This window comes from Mesoplodon bidens (assembly GCF_964165515.1).
Source record: "Mesoplodon bidens genome assembly, chromosome: 13".
NCBI lineage: Eukaryota > Metazoa > Chordata > Mammalia > Artiodactyla > Ziphiidae > Mesoplodon > Mesoplodon bidens.
In genome coordinates, this window is record NC_138169.1 from 24,099,391 (window position 1) to 24,116,658 (window position 17,268).

The following is a 17,268-nucleotide window of genomic DNA, read 5'->3' on the forward strand; positions in this document are numbered from 1 at the left end:
GACTCCAGCAGGAAGTGATGACAATCACGGTTGGTGTTTGCTGAGTACTTTACCTACCAGACACCTGACACTAGTGACTCTCTGAAACATTATCACTGAACCCTTCACACATGCCTGGGAGGAAGGCTCCAGAATTTCTACGCTTAGCTTACACATGAGGAAGCAGGTTCACAGAGGAAAAGTCTCTGGGCTGGAATGTGCGCCTACCTTCTGGCACCCTTGGACACCAAGGGATCCACAGGCAGCCAGAAAGCTCCGAGCAGTGACTGGCTCCTCTCAGTGAATACCGAGGGCTGGCCAACCTGGAGCACTAGGTGGCCCTTCTCCAGCCCCAGGAAGGCTCATGAACACAGAATGCAACTGGCTGCAGAACTCCAGCCATTTAATAACAAATGCTTCCCCACCCTACCCCCCAACAGAGCACTGGGAAAATCGTGGGTCCAACCGTACTTGTGCGGGAGGGGATGCAGAAAGCCAGGGTGAATGGGAACAGTCAGTGAAGGGCTGGTCGGGTCCCGTCCCCTGTGTCACTTGACCCCTGGGAGCATCGTGTCGGGCCAGACACAGAGGCCTCTCCTCTGCCCAGCCACCAGCAGGGAGCTCCATCCGAGCGAGGCTGGGGCTGTCCATGGGCCCAGTCAGAGATCGTAAGAGGAGGCCAGGGCCAGCAGAGGGAGAAGGATGAAAACAGAAAAGACCCCGGTCTGTCACCAAGCCCAGGCCCTCTGGGTCCCTGTGCCAAGTCCAGCCTCCGGGAGCTGGCCTCACCCATGGCGAGGCTGCCGCCACTCACTCTGGCCTTGCCTTCTTGGCCTTCTTCTCAGACCTTACAGCCTCATCGTGGGCTTTCCGCTTCTCCACCAGTTTGTTAGCCTGTGAGGAGGAAGGGGAGGATTAAGCTGTGATGGGGGGAGGAGGACGGGGAAGGGGACTCCCCCTTCTGCCACTCAAGGCCACCCCTTAAAAGCAGAGCTTCCAGGAAAGCTAACAGGCAAATTACCAAGGGGAAAAAGCAAACGCCTCTGAAGAGCCTCAGGTGAGGAACCGTGCCTTCACCCCTGCCTTTATGACTCTGTCAAGTTATGGACCCACAGCAAGTCAGGAGGATTGCAGGCTCCCAGAGCTGGAGGCAACTGCCCCACTGACCCCCTTGACCTGGGAAAGCTGGGGGCCATTCAAACCTTCACCAGGAGCTGCTAGGGTGGGGTCAACCTGGAACAGTCCTTCCCTGGGGCCATGTGGCACGATCTATTCCAAAACAGGTAGCCTTTCAACCTGGCAATTACACTCCTAAGAATTTACCCTGCAGAGACACTTGGAGGTAGGCAGAGAGGTGCTCAAGACTGTTCTCTGAGAACAACTATAAAAGGGAGACAACCTAATCCTGTCAGCAGGCAACAGGCCATGCACTGTATGAAGCCATGGACAGTTCATGCTATGGTTAAGTAACAAACACACAGCAGAACAACCTACAGGCAGACCTCGGAGATATTGTTGGTTGGTTGGATTCCACCAACCACCCCAATAAAGTGAATACTGCAATAAAGGGAGTCACGTGAATTTTTTGGTTTCCCAGGGCATATAAAAATTCTGTTTATGATATGCTGTTGTCTGTTAAGTGGCAATAGCATTATGTCTAAAAACACCGTGCATATACGTTAATAAAAAATATGTTATTGCTAAAAAAACCTAACCATCGTCTGAGCCTTCAGTGAATTAGTCTTTTTGCGACAGTAACATCAAAGAACATTGATCACAAATCACCATAACAAATATAATAATAATGAAAAAGTCTGAAATATTGTGAGAATTACCATCACTGGTGACACAGAGACATGAAATGAGCAAATACTGGAAAAATGGTGCTAAACAGACTTGCTAGACACAGAGTCGCCACAAACCTTCCATCTGTAACAAACTCGTTATCTGTGAAGTGCAATAAACCAAAGTGCCATAAAACAAGCTCTGCCTGTATGTGTAGCACAACGCCCCCCAAATAACATCTGTGTTATTACATGCACAAAAGAAACCTGGGGGGCTATTACTACAGATCACCCCAAGGGCAAGACTGTGAGCCACTTTTGCGTCCATTACAGAGTTCTGGCATGCACAGAACTCTCTTAAAATTTTTTTTTCTTTTATATTGAGCATATGTGGCTCTGTGAATGAGAGGAAACAAAACAGAAGCTGAACCAAAACCTCCCACAGTCCCTCCAGCTTCACGCACTTCTGTGAAGTGCAGGCCCCGAGTCTGCTGCAGCAGCTCTGGCCCCCAATCCCAGCAGACTCAGAAACCACTGGGTGCAGGAAGGAGACTGACACCAAGATGCCCAGGGCAGGCAGACAACGTCAGAAAATCTCTAGAAAAGGGCCCAGAGACTGCCCGGGAGAGCCAGCCGGCCTCGAAGTTCAGCTGTGCGGCCCCATCTGGAGCCTCAGGCGGCGGGGAGACTCACCTCGCGGATTTTGCGCCTCTTGCCAAACATGATCTTGTTGTAAAGGTACTTCTCCCGCTTCTTCATCATCATGATGGCCAGGCGCTTGGCCTCACTGTCCTCCTCCTGGGCCAGCCGCTGCTTATCCTCCAGCTTCACTGTGCCCGCCATCACCCTGGGCTTCTGGGGACACAGGGGGGACACTTGTGGATGCAGGTTGACTCCCACCCTCCACCCTCAGCCCCTTGGCTCCCACCCTTCTGGCACCAAGGTGGCCAGTGGGGCTGCTTCCCAGGCCGAGAACCCAATCAACTCCCCGGTACCTTCCCCTCCATCCTTGGCTCCTCCGGGGCCGTCAGTCGGGCCTCTTCCTCCCTTTCCGAACCAGCCTCCTTGTCTTCTTCCTCCTCTTCTTTTCCTCCCTCTTCATCACCATCACCTTCATCTTCCTCCTCCTCCTCCTCTTCAGATTCATTCAAATTTCCTACAAACAACCAAGGATTCCAACACCCGGGAGCCTGCTCTTCCCCTTGCGGCGTGAGAACTGGCGCCAGGCACCACCCTCTTTAGCACAGACGTTCCAAAGGCAGAGCAGGGCCATCCCGACCACAGGCCCTCTGGCACCTCCCCCAAAGGCCCAGCTGCCTTCAGAGCAAACTCCAGGCCCCCAACCCCTCAGCTCTGCTGTCTCCCATGGAACTTCCAGACCATTCTGCTCAGTCACTCTGGACATCAAGTAACACTGGATTATAAGACAAACGTTTCCTCTTCCTAAGCCACATTACGCCAATGGGAGTTTAAAGGGCTTTGTACCCCTGCTGCCCTGTTCTCTGGAGCTTGCCACCTTTGTAGCCAAGAAGGGAAACAGCCAGGTGAAGCCCCGGAGCCGAGGTCAGCCTGGAGGAGCTTGCCCACCCCGCCCCACCCAGCTCCCTTTCACTCACCTGGGTGCTCCCCCCGCTGCAGGGCCAGCAACTTCAGCTTCTCAGGGGGCACGTAATCGCCTTCCTTCTCTGACACGAAGGGCGAGAGGTGTGGAGGCAGCTGCACCCCAGGGAAGTAGTCTGCCACAGGGAGGAGGAGCCGGGCGTTCACGGAGTCAAACACCCACTGGGGCTGCACATAGTACCTGTGCAGGGCGAGGGCAGAGAAAGTCGTGGGGCCACCCAAGACCCCACTGCATCTGCCGGGGCCTGGAGACAGACCTCCACCCCCAGAAACCCAAACAGGCGGAGGAAGATGATGGCCTTGGGGGCCTACCTGCCAATGACGGGGGTCTGTTGCCCAGGCCGGTCGACAATCTGGTGGGTGATGCCAGAGTCTGTGACGTCATACGTGGCCCCAATGTACAGAGATTTGTCCCAGGACACGTTCCCCCCAAAACTCCTACAGGCACAGGGGGAGCCCATGAGGGTACTGAGGCATGAGGTGCCCACCCTGGAACCCGCTAGCCCACAAGTTCATGCTCCTAGGACACACCTGTCCCCTCCCCACCCCAGGAACCCCCCCTCCAATTGGCCGACACCTCCAGTGCTGGCCCAGGGTAGACCTTCTGCCCTAAGCTGGTGAGGAAGTGATGCCAGCTGCCCTCTAATGGGTGCTTTCCACGTGCTTGGGGTGTGCTGAGTTTTCCACACCCATTTTGTTGAATCCTCACAACAGCCCTAAGTAGCGGATACTGACGCCAGCCCATTGTTACCGATGGGCGTCCGGGGCTGCGCTGTCTAGGGCAGGACCCAGCCCAGTATGGCAGAGCCAGTGCCGTCAGGCTCCCCACCTGATGACAAAGGCCAGGGCCTCCCGGGGCACCTCACGGTTCAGGAAGAACTTCAGGCCCTCGAAGAGCTTCTTGTGCTTTTCCTGCGCCTCCAGCTCCTTCCTGCAGTCCTCCTGCACCACCATCTCCTGCCGAGAAAAGGGGATGCTCACACTATCAGGCCTGCCTGCACCCCACTGGAGGCAGAGGCTGGAGACGAGCCCCTCCCCAGCTTCCTTCTAAACCCCTCAGTCCGCCCGCCTCCCCCACCCCCGTGCTTCCAGAGGGCAGTGCAGTCCTTACCCCGTCAGCAGGAAACTCATCCACCTCGGCTTCCTCCTCCTCCGCAGGCACCACCACACGGGCCAGACTGGCACTGAGAGAGGCTAGTTTCTGTGGGAAAGCAGCAGGGTTTCAGGGATGCTGCTTGCGGGTGGGGAGGGGTAGCGCTGGCAGTTCTCGGCAGGGTATCAGTGGGTTTGGGTTCTGAGGGTAAGCCCTGAGACCACCTATCTAGCCATGACCGCCTCCACCCCCGGGCCAGGAACCACCCTTCTGGGGGATGCAGGGCCAACGCTGGAAGCCTCTCTCACCTCCATAGAGCTCTCGGAGTCCAAAGCGTAGGTGTCCTCGCTGGCCTTCGCTTCTGCATGGGCCTGACCCTCGAGCTGGGAAGCAAGGGGAAGGTCAGAGGAAGAGGATGCCCCTAGCCACCACCTCCACGTGGGGAGAGAGGCCGTGGCCTCTGCCCGGTGAGGAGAAGGTGCTGGGCTGCGCCGGGGCCTACCTTGGGAGGGTAGTGCAGGTTAAGTGACTGGTAGAGGCGGAAGTTGACGAATCCCAGCAGGGTAGTGTAGAACTCGGTGAAGGTGGCCATGACCCTGTAGTCCACGTCTGTTGGGTGCTGGGGACACAGAGACACATCAGCAGTGTCAGTGCAAAGATGGCACTGACAACCCATGTGGGGTGGGGGCTCCAGGTGCCCAAGGACCAGGAGCTCCCTCAGGGTGGCCCCGCCTTCAGAGCTCTGCCCCAGGAGAAGAGGCCGTGTGGCATGGCCCTACCCAGGAGCATTCTGGGCACCAGTGAGGCTCTGGACAAGGGTCCCAAGGGTTGTCCTGGAGGCCAGTGCCAGATCCCCGTGCCATAAAGGGGATGCTAGGAGTGAGAAGAGGGAAGCCTTTGTCACGAGGTTTCCAGGACAGGCTGGTGCCCCCGCTCCCTGCCCCAGCTCTCCCCTTCACCCTGCAAGGCAGACTTCTGTTCTTGCAGAGGCCGCTCATGCCTGCTCCATTAGCCATCCCGTAATTTCCATTTACTGTCTTTTCTGGGGCCAGCCCATGAGCACCTGGGGGCCTGGCTGGGAAAGGTGGCCCTGGATCAGCCCATCTGCCTGGGTGGGGGTAGTGGGCGGGCGGCACTCAGCGCCTATGAGCCCTGGCAGGAGCCTTCAGACAGATACTCAGAATTCAGCAACCCTGCCTTGGGCCCGAGCCAGAGACAAAGGCACAACCCGAGGACCCAGGACAGGCTGGGCAGCTGCCTGGCGCAGCCCCAGGGAGCTCCTGGGAAATGCTGCCTGCTTGGGGCAAAAACACAGAGCAAGCAGGGGACACAGGAGGGCTCGTCTTAAACCTTGAGGAGTTGATAAAACAAAACAAGGCAAGGATCTGAGACCCAAACCAAAGTGCCTCGACCCTTGAGCAGCACTGCCTGGCATACCAGAGAGGCCAGGCCAGCCTGGCCGACTTCTGAGACCTGGACAGGGGGATTCACCAAGCAATGATGAAATCAGTAATGATCACAGCATCCCTTCTGTGCCTGTGCGCCTGTGACGCTGAGCTGTTTCTACATCCTGCCAACAGGCAGTGACTGGGCTGTGGGGGTACAGGGGCCAAGAGGTCCCCCACTTGTCCCCCACTGATACCTCAGTCCTTCCATGAGCATCCACCAGGGCCTTCGACAGGCCTGGGAGCACGTGAGCAGTGACTGCCCCACAGCACAGCAGCCCCCTGGGCCCCGTTACCTGCCTGGGTCCTGCTGCCAGGAGCCCAGCACTGGCTGCACAGGGGCCCCAACTATGACCCAGGGCTGGTCCCCCATCCTCTTGCTGAGAGGAAGCAGCAGCAGTGAGCTGGCCAGAGAGGAAGGAGGAAGGGGCAGCCCGTGCCCTCCCCCGTTCCTCCAGGGCCAGCTGTGTGGAGGCCGGCCTCCACAGGGCCCTATTCACCACTGGCAGGACAGACAAAGACCAGTCTGAGCAGTGAGGGGGTGGGACATCAGAGAGAAGGAAGGAGAGGGAGGGGCAGAGAGGAAGGAGGGAAGGCAGGGCAGAGAAGGCAGGAAGGACAGAGGAGAGGAGGGACAGACAGCGGAAGAAGGAAGAGCACAGACTTGCACACACGCCTGCCCCCAGGGAGTGGGCACAGGGACTGCTGAGGGCCGAGCACCTCTCACCCACAAAGACCACAGGCTGCCACTAATTGTCACCACTGCTCTGTGCTCAGCGGGGGTTCCGGCCTGTGGCCCCCAGCCCAGAGTAATCAGCAGCGGCCCAGGGGACCCAGACCACCAGCTCATGCTAGAGCACCCGCTGCCCGGCCAGCAAACCTGCCATCCAGCTGGGTCTCCACTGAAGGCACCAGTTCTCACTCGAGGCACAAGCGGGAAGCAAGGCCAAATGCAGGCCCACAGCAGGATAAGTCAGGCGCCAAGCCTGAGACCCTGTGGGAGACTAGAGGCTAACAACCCCCATATGAAGGCCAAACCAAGATTTCTCTCGATGGATCCTGCCAAAAATTCTCACAGTCTTAAAAAGAAAGATGAGTAAGAAATAGCGCCAATAATAAGTAGTGCTCCTCTTGTGCTCATCCTCCCCAATCTCGCCCAGTCCCCAGCTCTGGGTGGGGCACAGGAGTGGGGGTGGCAGAGCGGGGTGAGGACCCAGCAGGTTGGAGGGCAGGGCCGTGTATACAGGCAGTGCTCGGCCCCGGTGGCTGCTCATTGTTGGTTCTGCAACCCCCAAGGGCCAAGCACCAGGCACTTTTAAAGCTTTTTTCCCTCAAATCCTCACGACAAGGCTTAGAAGGTGGAAGCACGTTATTAACTGGGCACAGAGAGGTAAGAGAACATGTCCAAGGTCAACCAGCTAGCAGGTACTGGAGTCAGGCTGGCTCAGGCTCTTGTTACAATTCTGTACCACACCCCCCCACCGCCCTGGCCGGCACTCAGGAACCCAGCTGGTTTTGCAGGACAGGAGGAGCCCCCCTTCACCCACACCATTATCTCTGTCTAGGAAGCAGAGAGGGAGCAACGGTCCCTGCACAACCCCTCCCCGTGGGCACACTCACGTCGTGGGAGAAGGTGTAGGGTGTGATCCACACGATGGGCTGGCCCAGCACCTCGGCCTGGTAGTAAATGCCTTTGATGGATAGGAAGACCTATGGTGGAGGGGGAACAGCGTGGTGAGGACACGGGGGTGCGGGGCGGGGGGCTGGGCCCCGCTGGGTGGCCCCGGGCTCACCTTGCGCAGGGCACGGGCGGCGATGACATAGTGCATGAACTCCACGGCCAGCCGGTGGCACAGCTGGATGGTGTGCACGTGGCACTTGCCGGTCCGTGGGAAGGTGGAGAAGAGGAAGCACATGGAGAGGGCGTCGTCCAGGTCCCGCAGGGCATCTATGAACGTGGGGTACCTGCGGGGCCAGGAGGGCGGCGCTCACAGGGTCGCTCAGCCTGGGCTCTGAGGGGCCCCCTATCTTGTTGCCCCACCCCAGGCCCTGCCACCGCCATCTCCTGAACAGGGAGCTGGGCAACGCCCTGGGGCCTGGCAGCACCAACCTCCCCACAGCTTCAGGAGGAACCACCGAACCAGGATGTGCCCACCTGGCTCTGAGGTCAGAGAAATCTGAGTCAGGAGGGGCCAGCCAGGTCTTCAGACACAGAGCAAAACAGAAGAAAGCCCCGCAGGGACCTCTCAGAACAAGAGAGCACTTGGTTTCCTGGTTCAGAGGCCAGAGACTCAATCAGCCCCCTCTTGTGCCTCGAAGTTTCCTCGCTCCGCACCTCACAGACAAACCCAACAACCCAGGCCTTTCCTAGAAACAGCACTGGCCATTCTTTTTTTTTTTTCTTGTGGTATGCGGGCCTCTCACTGTTGTGGCCTCTCCCGTTGCGGAGCACAGGCTCCGGAGGTGCAGGCTCAGCGGCCATGGCTCACGGGCCCAGCCGCTCCACGGCATGTGGGATCTTCCCGGACCGGGGCACAAACCCGTGTCCCCTGCATCAGCAGGCGGGCTCTCAACCACTGCGCCACCAGGGAAGCCCTGGCCATTCTTTCTTAAGCAAGCACTGAGGAGAATGAGGTGATGCAGAATGGGAACGCCACCATACTGCCATCTAGTGTGCACATGAATCCAGACACTTGCTTTTTTCTTGTGCATTTTTTTTTCACTTGTTCCACAGGACAGCTGTGTCACATGCGTCATCTCTCCATTAGAGGAGGACCTGCTCGGAGCAGGAGCAGTTCGCAGACTGCCCAGCTTGTGGCCGCAGGGCTGGGGTGAGAGCACCTGCTGTCGAGCTCCCAGGCCAAGGCTGTTGCCCTGCTAGCCCATGGCTGGCCCGACTCAACGAAGCCAAGTCCATCCAGCCTGGAGCTAAGTGTTCCCAGGGCCAACAGCCACCAAGAGAAGGCAGACATTCAGTTAGCCCAGAGTTTCTGCACCTTACCACCACTGACATTGTGGACCAGGTTGTCCCGTGTTGTGGGGGCTGTCCTGTGCACTACAGGGTGTTGAGCAGCATCCCTGGCCTCTACTGATTAAATACTAGTAGACCCCCTGCTGTCCAAGTCAGGAGAAGCAGAAGTGTCTCCAGACATTGCCAAGTGTCCCCACTGATTTAGTCAATGAATGACGGGGACTGCTGAGAAGGATGGGCAAGAAACAGTTGAGATCAGAGGTGTCCAGTCACGTCTTCCAGGACTGACCATGCACCCCACTCACACCCCCAGGACTCCGGCTCTCTCTCACCACAGGGCTTTTGCACTTGCTGTTTGCTCTGCCTGAACCATGCCTCCCCTGGCTGGCTCAACTGTCTCCCCCCAGAGACCTCCTCTGACAAGCCTGTAACTAACGTGCGTCCTCCAGCTCCCTTCCTGGAGAGCATCCCTCGTGGCACTCATGTGGACTTGCAACCATTAGAACAACTTGCCAGTTTGTTTTCTGGTCTGCCTCCTCCAACAGGACGCCAGCTCTGTGAGCAGGGTCTCGGCCCCGTTCCCCACTGTACCCCCAGCACCAGGTCAGAGCCCCCGGCTCACCGCTCCTTGACGATGTGGTCGAGCTTGTAGTTGGGCTTGTTGTCCTTCAGCCGCTCCACCGTGTTCCACTCACTCTTCCCATAGGCCTTCCGCAGCTTCCGGACGAACACCTGGGAGAGAGGAGGAGACCGCTGATGTGGGGCCAACGGCTCCTGGACACCCCTTCCGTGTTGGAGGGATGCTCAGGGCAGGAGGGCTCTCTGACCATGGCTGTTTGCCGGCACGATCTGCCCCCTCAGCCCGGGGTTTGCACAACAGCCACCTCCACGGAGCAGCGAACCTGACCCAGACTGACGACAGAGCCACCCCACTGCATCCCGCTGACAGATGAACAGGGATAAGCATCCAGATGGGCTGACTCCGCATGTTTACGTGAAAGTATAATGTTTTCAGCCCTATTTTCCAACTGAGAAGTGAGACAGACCAGGGCCAGGAGGCTGGGCCAGAAACACCAGTCCGCATGTGTGTGAAACAAGCCTCGGGCCCACGTGTGGGGCTGGGCCACACGAGAAAACGCAGTTGAGGCCAATGGTGGCCCCAGAAAGTCCTCTAAACTGACCAACTGCCTCCCCCGAGCACTTCTTCAGAGGCTCAGAGGCCACCTGCGCTGAGACTGTACATAGCAGCTCTGAGAAAGCCAGTCCCACAAGGGGCCCAGTTCCAATGCAATGAGCTGAGGTGTCTGGAAAACCCAGCAGCAGGACAGGTCCAGCCACCCACCTCGGCCGGCTCTGGCGAGAGGGCTGCCAGCAGCTGTACCCCACAGCCTGGTCCTGCTGCTCGGCAAAGGCTACAGTAACAGCAGTCTACTTTCAATTATTTGCATTTGGTATAATTAGGTTTCTACTTTCCCTGTGGTATTTAAGCATTTAATCGTTTCTATTTGAGGAATGAAAAGCTTGGTCTCCTGGGAACAATTCCAGAAAGAACCTGAATAGGAGTGGTTTATTTGGGCAGAAAACACACCAGAGAGCCCCTGAAAGACCACAATCTTTGCTTCAGAGGCAATACACTTACCCTTTTCCAAAAGAACCAGGGGAAAAGTATGACAGGTAACGCATTAATCATTGGCCAGTTTCTATGTAAATGATTTCCACACCTAAGATCTCAGTCAATCCTCCCGACACCCTTTTGAGGTAGAATTACCTCACCCTATGTACAGGCTTGCTCAGAGAGATCAAACAATTTGCCCAAGGTCAGTGTTAGAGGGTCTGCATAGAGCTGGGAAGGGCCCCATCCAGACCCTAGAGCCCAGGCCTCACCTTGTACTCCCGGAACTTGTTGACAATGGGTTCATGGAGGAGGAACTTGATGTCTTTGATAAGGTAAAAGGTTCGGGCTGCCGTGGAGCCCTTGTTGACCTTCTTCTTGTGTTTGGGTTCATGGGGATAAATGCCCTTCAGGATGCACAGCCGCCTGGAAGACAAAGGCCACTCCTTCTATCAGCAAACGTGCTGAGCACTGGGCACGCTGGGCCTGGAAAACTGCCATGAACAGAGAACACAGGAACCCTGCCCTTTGGAAAACTCACATCCTAGTGCAGGAGTCCGACAGTGACAAGTTCCCGACAAACATAGTGCAGACAGTCCCAAGCACCAGAAAGGAAACAATCAGGATACTGACAGGGGCCAAATGGCAGGTACCTCTTTTAGCAAGGAAAGTCAGGAAAGGCCTTGCTGACAAATCAACATTTCAGCCACATGGAGGTATACCTCATTTTATTGAATTTCACTTTATTGCACTTTGCAGGTAATTGCATTTTCTTTTTAAACAAATTGAAGGTTTATGCAACCCTGCATTGAGCAAGTCTATCGGTGCCATTTTTCCAACATTTGCTCACCTTCATGTCTCTGTGTCACGTTTTTGGAATTCTCACAATATTTCAAACTATTTCATCATTATTATATTTGTTATAGTGATCTGTGATCAGTGATCTTTGATGCTGCTATTGTAATCATTTTGGGGGCACCACGAATAGGACCCATACAAGATGGTGAACTTCATCAATAAGTGTTGTGTGTGTTCTGACTGCTCCACCCGACCTGCCATTCCCCAGTCTCTCTCCCTCTACTCGGGCCTCTCTACTCCCTGGGACACAATATTGATATGAGGTCAACAAATAACCCTCCAGTGGCCTCTAAGTGTTCAAGTGAAAGGAAGAGTCCCACGTCTCTCACTTTAAATCAAAAGCTAGAAATGATTAAGCTTAGTGAGGAAGGCATGGTGAAAGCCAAGACAGGTCGAAAGCTAGGCTTCTTACACCACAGCCAGCCAAGTTGTGAATACAAAGGAAAAGCCCTTGAAGGAAATTAAAAGAGCTACTCCCGTGAACACATAAACGATAAGAAAGCAAAACAGCCTTATTGCTGATATAAAGTTTTAGTGGTCTGGACAGAAGATCAAACCAGCCACAACATTCCCTTAAGCCAAAGCCTAATCCAGAGCAAGACTCTAACTCTCTTCAATTCTATGAAGGCTGACAGAAGTAAGGAAGCTGCAGGATGAAGTCTGAAGCTAGCAGAGGATGGTTCATGAGCTTTAAGGAAAGAAGCCATCTCCATGACATGAAAGTACAAGGTGAGGCAGCAAGTGCTGATGTAGAAGCTGCAGCAAGTTATCCAGAAGATCTAGCTAAGATAAGTAACTAAACAACAGATTTTCAATGTTGATGAAATAGCCTTATATTGGAAGAAGATGCCTTCTAGGACTTTCATAGCTAGAGAGAAATCAATGCCCGGCTTCAAAATTTCAAAGGACAGGCTGACTCTCTTGTTATGGGATAACACAGCTGGTGACTTTAAGGTGAAGCCAATGCTCATTCACCATTCTGAAAATCCTGGGGCCCTTAAAAATTATGCTAAAATCTACTCTGCCTGTGCTCTATAAATGGAACAACAAAGCCTGGATAACAGCACATCTGTTTACAAAAACCAACGTCAGGGGCTTCCCTGGTGGCGCAGTGGTTAAGAATCCACCTGTCAATGCAGGGGACACGGGTTCGAGCCCTGGTCCAGGAAGATGCCACATGCTGTGGAGCAACTAAGCCCACGCGCCACAACTACTGAGCCTGCACTCTAGAGCCCGCGAGCCACAACTACTGAAGCCCGTGCACCTAGAGTCCGTGCTCCGCAACAAGAGAAGCCACCGCAAAGAGACGTCCACACGCTGCAATAAAGAGTAGCCCCTGCTCACCGCAACTAGAGAAAGCATGAGCAGCAACGAAGACCCAAAGCAGCCAAAAATAAATAATAAATTTATAAAACAAAACAAAACAAAAAACATGGTCAATGACTATTTTAAGCCCACGCTGGAGACCTACTGCTCAGAAAAAAGTTTTTTGTTTTTTCAAAATATTACTGCTCATTGACAATGCACCTCGTCACCCAAGAGATCTGATGGAGATGTACAATGAGATTAATGTTGTTTTCATGCCTGCTAACAAAACATCCACTATGCAGCCAATGATCAAGGACTAATTCTGACTTTCAGGTCTTATTAAGAAATACATTTCATAAGGCTATAGCCACCATAGACAGTGATTCCTCTGATGGATCTGGGCAAAGTAAATTGAAAACCTTCTGGAAAGGATTTACCCTTCTAGATGCCGTTGAGAATTTTCGTGATTCAGAAGAGATAAAAATATCAACATTAACAGGAGTTTGGAAGAAGTTGCTTCCAACCCTCATGGATGACTTTGAGGGGTTCAAGACTTCAGTGGAGGAAGTAACTGCAGATGTGGTAGAAACAGCAAGAGAACTAGAATTAGAAGTGGACCCTGAAGGTGTGACTGGATTGCTGCCATCTCATGATAAAACTTTAACAGATGAGGAGTGCTTCTTATAAATGACTGAAGACAGTGGTTTCTTGAGATGGAATCTACTGTGGAAATTGCTGAAATGACAACAAAGGATTTAGAATATTATGTAAATTTAGTTGATAAAACAGCAGCAGAGTCTGACAGGATCGACTCCAATTCTGACAGAAGTTCTACTGTGGGTAAAATGCTGTCAAACAGCGCTGGGTGCTACAGAGCAATGGTTCATGAAAGGAAGAGTCAATCAGCGTGACAAACCTCACCGTGGTCTTATTTTAAGAAACTGTCACAGCCAGCCCAGGCTTCAGCAACCACCTCCTTGATCAGTCGGCAGCCATCAACATCGAGGCAAGACCCTCCACCAGCAAAAAGATTACCACTCACTGAAGGCTCAGATAATGATTAGCATTTTTTAGCAATAAAGTATTTTAAATTAATGCATGTTCATTTCTTTTAGACATAAAACTACTGCACACTTAATAGACTACAGTATAGTGTAAACGTAACTTTTATATGCACTGGGAAACCGCTTCATTGTGGTATTCATTTTATTGCAATGGTGTGAAACCGAATCCACAATATCTCCAAGGTCTGCCTATAAAGGGCAGAGGGAAGAGAATCTTAAGAAGGACAGAGGCTGTAAGAGTGGGAAGTGCTGGGTGCGTTTGGAAGATGAAAAGTGAGTCAGGCAGCAGGACGCAGGCTGTGGAAGAGTCTGGACTGGACTCTGCAAGGAGCTGAGAACCACAAGCTGCAGAATCAGGGGTCACTACTGCCAGAAGGGAGAGGATGGGTGACAAAGACCCAGATAAGAGAGCAGCAGTGCATTGTACCAGTGGGCCCATTTTGATGACTCAGGGTGGCACGACCCAGTTCTCCAGCTTCCCCATGGACCACACCTGGCAAAGCACAGCTCACTAAAGCAAAGCCAGGCAAGAAAGAGAAGGAATATCAGAATCCCAGACAGAGTTTGCAGCAATGCAGTTAAGAGAGGGATGTGGCTGAGTTTTCACTGGCCAGGCACCCGAAGTCCCCCTCTCCTCTCCAACCTCACCTGAAGTCGGCCAGGCTCAGCTGCAGCTTCTTCCGGGCTTTGTTTCGGGTGATGTAGTTGGTAGCAGAGCCTCGTTCATACTTGAGGAGGATAAAATCAATTCTCCATTAGCAATGATTACAATGACGGAGAGCAACCTCTGGACATTGCTCATGCAAGAGGCGACTATTACTCTGGATAAATGGCCAAGAGGCTGTGGGGAAGGAGCGCTCCTGCACTGTCCCTGCAGATGTCAGCACAGAGGAGGACACATACATCTGCACGATGCAGGACCATGAGGTTGCTGTGGATCAGGTGCTATGCCAAGCACTTAGTAGTGGCTGTAAGTACTGACCATTATGATGACTGATTTGCACACATTATTCATTTAATCCCCACAACACTATGAGGTGGGTGCCATTAAAATTCTCATTTCACAAGGGAGGAAAACAGGCTCAGTAAAATAACCTGCCCAGGTCACATAGCTTTTTAAGAGCTGGGGCTGGATTCAGACCTAGGTCCAAGTCCAGAACCTGAGTGCCTCATCCACTAAGCCAGTGTTCTCAACTTCTTTTTCATTATAACCACCCCTCTACCACCAGAGGCCTTTTTAGACCTTTTCTCCCCTTTAATCACCCTCTCTCACAGCCCCATAAAATGTTAATACCACAGATACACTGTAGATGTTTCTGTAACATAGTCCTTCTGAGGGCTACACATCATTGTAATGTCTAAGATGTCCCCCAACCAATTTCTGTTCCCTTCGGGATGACACCATCCAGTTGAAAATGCACACTCTAAGCCACATAGCCTCTCTCCTTCCTCATTCATTCCACAGACAATAACAAGATCTCTACTATGTTCCAAGTGTTTAGCTAAATGCTAGGAGGGTAATAAAGACAAAAGGCCTGGTCTCTACCTGCCCCCAAAGAGCATGTTGTGTTGTGCAACCATCTGGACATCTGTGGTGCTAAGATGCTGCCTCACACTCACACCTCTGTATCCCTGATAGAGCAGCAGTGCACTGTACCAGCTCCCTGCAATGCTAACCAAGCACGTCCTTCCCAAACGAGGTCTTCCTCTGGATTAAGACAGCATAGGCCTCAATGGCCAGGTCCAGCTCTAAAGGGACAAACCTGTAGCCTCCAGAGGGGTATGTTTATGAATAATCCCACAGTCACGAAACATGCCCTTCATTCATTCTTCCCTTTAGACATTTATTGTCTACTGGGGATCAGGCCCGTGCCAAGTTCTGGGGGTACAAAGATGATTTTCAGACTGTCTTAGGGAAGCTGCTTTCATTAAAATTGTTTTCTATTGCCCTACACTGTCACCATTCTTATTCTTTCAAACATTAAGGGGATAATTAAAGTCAACTGGGGTGGCTTTACTCCCTGGGTGTATTCAGCATTTTGGGCTGTTAGATGCTACTGGCACCTAGTGGGTAAGAGGTCAGGAATGCTGCTAAACATCCCACAACACCCAGAACAACCCTCCCCACAACAGTTATCTGGCTCAAAATGTCAAAACGGTTGTGAAACCCTGCTTTAAAAACTGTCATGATTTGTTGGGACTTCCCTGGTGGTCCAGTGGTTAGGACTCCGAGCTTCCATTGCAGGGGGCACGGGTTCCATCCCGCAAGACGCTGGGCGTGGTCAAAACAAAACAAACAAACAACGACAAAAACTGTCATGATTTGTTTACATATCTGCACCTGTGCCTCAAAGGCAGGTTTTCAATGTTATATCTTTGTAGTTCCAATCACTAGCACTTAGCTCAATAGCGTGCTGGATTAAAAACAGATTGGCAGCAGAAACTTTCCAGCTGACGGAAACAATCGAGGCAACTCCATCTTCCTCATCCTCATCCCCATCCCCTCTCTAATCTCTTTATGCCATCAAGGTGATTCTCCATACAGCAACAAGAGCAACTCCTTGAAAAACGGATATTACTCCCCCTTTAGTTGATTCTTACTGCTTTTTGAATAAAATCAGTCTCACTGTGCCTGACAGGCCTTGCATGACCTGGTCCCTGTCCAACCCCAACTTCACCACTCTCCTCTGTTTACTATACCCCAGATGCCACTCTCCTCTGTTTACTATACCCCAGCCAAGCTGACATCCTTTAATTCCTTGCACACAGCAAGCCTTTTCCACCCGAAGGCCTTAGCACTTAGTTTCCGCTGCCAGGCTTGTTTGTGATCGTTTTATTTGGTTATTTACTTTAGTGTTCAACTTCCCCACTAGAAAGTGAGCTCCACGAATGCAGGGACCACAACTAGTTGTTTATGTCTCCCATCCCCAATATCCAGGACAAGGCCTGATTCAGCAGAAAAGGGAGTCGCAAGTTTTAGAGATGCTAAGCTCAAAATAATGGTGAGCTCTACGTAATGTTCATCACTTTCAGTAAAGTTATCCTCCGGCTCGGCCTGTTTTGGGGTGCAGCTTTGCTTGGTAACCTCAACGCTCTTTCACAGCTCTACTCCAGGGTTCTTTCCCCTATTTTACAGAACAAGTACTGCCGTCCTCGCCCATCCTCGAACCCCTTCTGCCTGCTGTCTCCTGCCGCGTTGATCCCAGCCGCTTCTGCACCCACGAGGATCCAAGGCTGGGGAAAAGCGCAGCCCCCGGGCTCCGTCGCTCCCGTCTCCTACCTCCTGAGGAACCCCCGTCCCCCCTGCCCCGGACCCGCCCCGGCCTCTCGCCCATCACCTTCTTCTTCTCCAAGCCTCCCATGACTCCACGCAGAAAGATCTACAAGCACCGCGAGGACACCACCACTTCCTCCCGCAAGTGCCCTGCCTAGGGCCCCGAGGCCCCCACGCCGCCGGCCTGCGCGTGCTGTCCAAGGAGGTGCCTGAGCGAGTCTACTGAAAGATGGAAATTTTCTCCTAGAGATTAAAACTAA

The 17,268-nt window shown here is 53.2% G+C and overlaps 1 protein-coding gene across 1 annotated transcript; it reads right to left on the reverse strand.

Moving 5' to 3' along the window:
• Nucleotides 1-357: 357 nt before the first annotated feature.
• Nucleotides 358-17,168, reverse strand: PES1 (pescadillo ribosomal biogenesis factor 1). The gene is made up of 15 exons (XM_081251655.1): nt 17,073-17,168; nt 14,383-14,462; nt 10,777-10,930; nt 9,515-9,624; nt 7,715-7,886; nt 7,542-7,631; nt 4,979-5,095; nt 4,785-4,859; nt 4,495-4,584; nt 4,213-4,340; nt 3,696-3,821; nt 3,380-3,564; nt 2,759-2,919; nt 2,457-2,618; nt 358-873 (listed from the first exon to the last, which is right to left on the reverse strand). Exons 1-15 carry the CDS (start codon nt 17,094-17,096, stop codon nt 790-792), a joined length of 1,758 nt encoding a protein of 585 aa, XP_081107781.1. The 5' UTR covers nt 17,097-17,168; the 3' UTR covers nt 358-789.
• Nucleotides 17,169-17,268: the final 100 nt, after the last annotated feature.

What these genes read in the sequence shown, in the direction of transcription:
- PES1 (XM_081251655.1), bottom strand. Translation starts at nt 17,096, where the DNA reads ATGGGAGGCTTGGAGAAGAAGAAG. An exon ending in GCCCTGGCCTTTGTCATCAG is followed by an intron (nt 3,822 to 4,212) that starts GTGGGGAGCCTG and finishes CTGTGCCTGTAG; the next exon opens with GAGTTTTGGGGGGAACGTGT. An exon ending in AGCCAAGGATGGAGGGGAAG is followed by an intron (nt 2,619 to 2,758) that starts GTACCGGGGAGT and finishes CTGTGTCCCCAG; the next exon opens with AAGCCCAGGGTGATGGCGGG.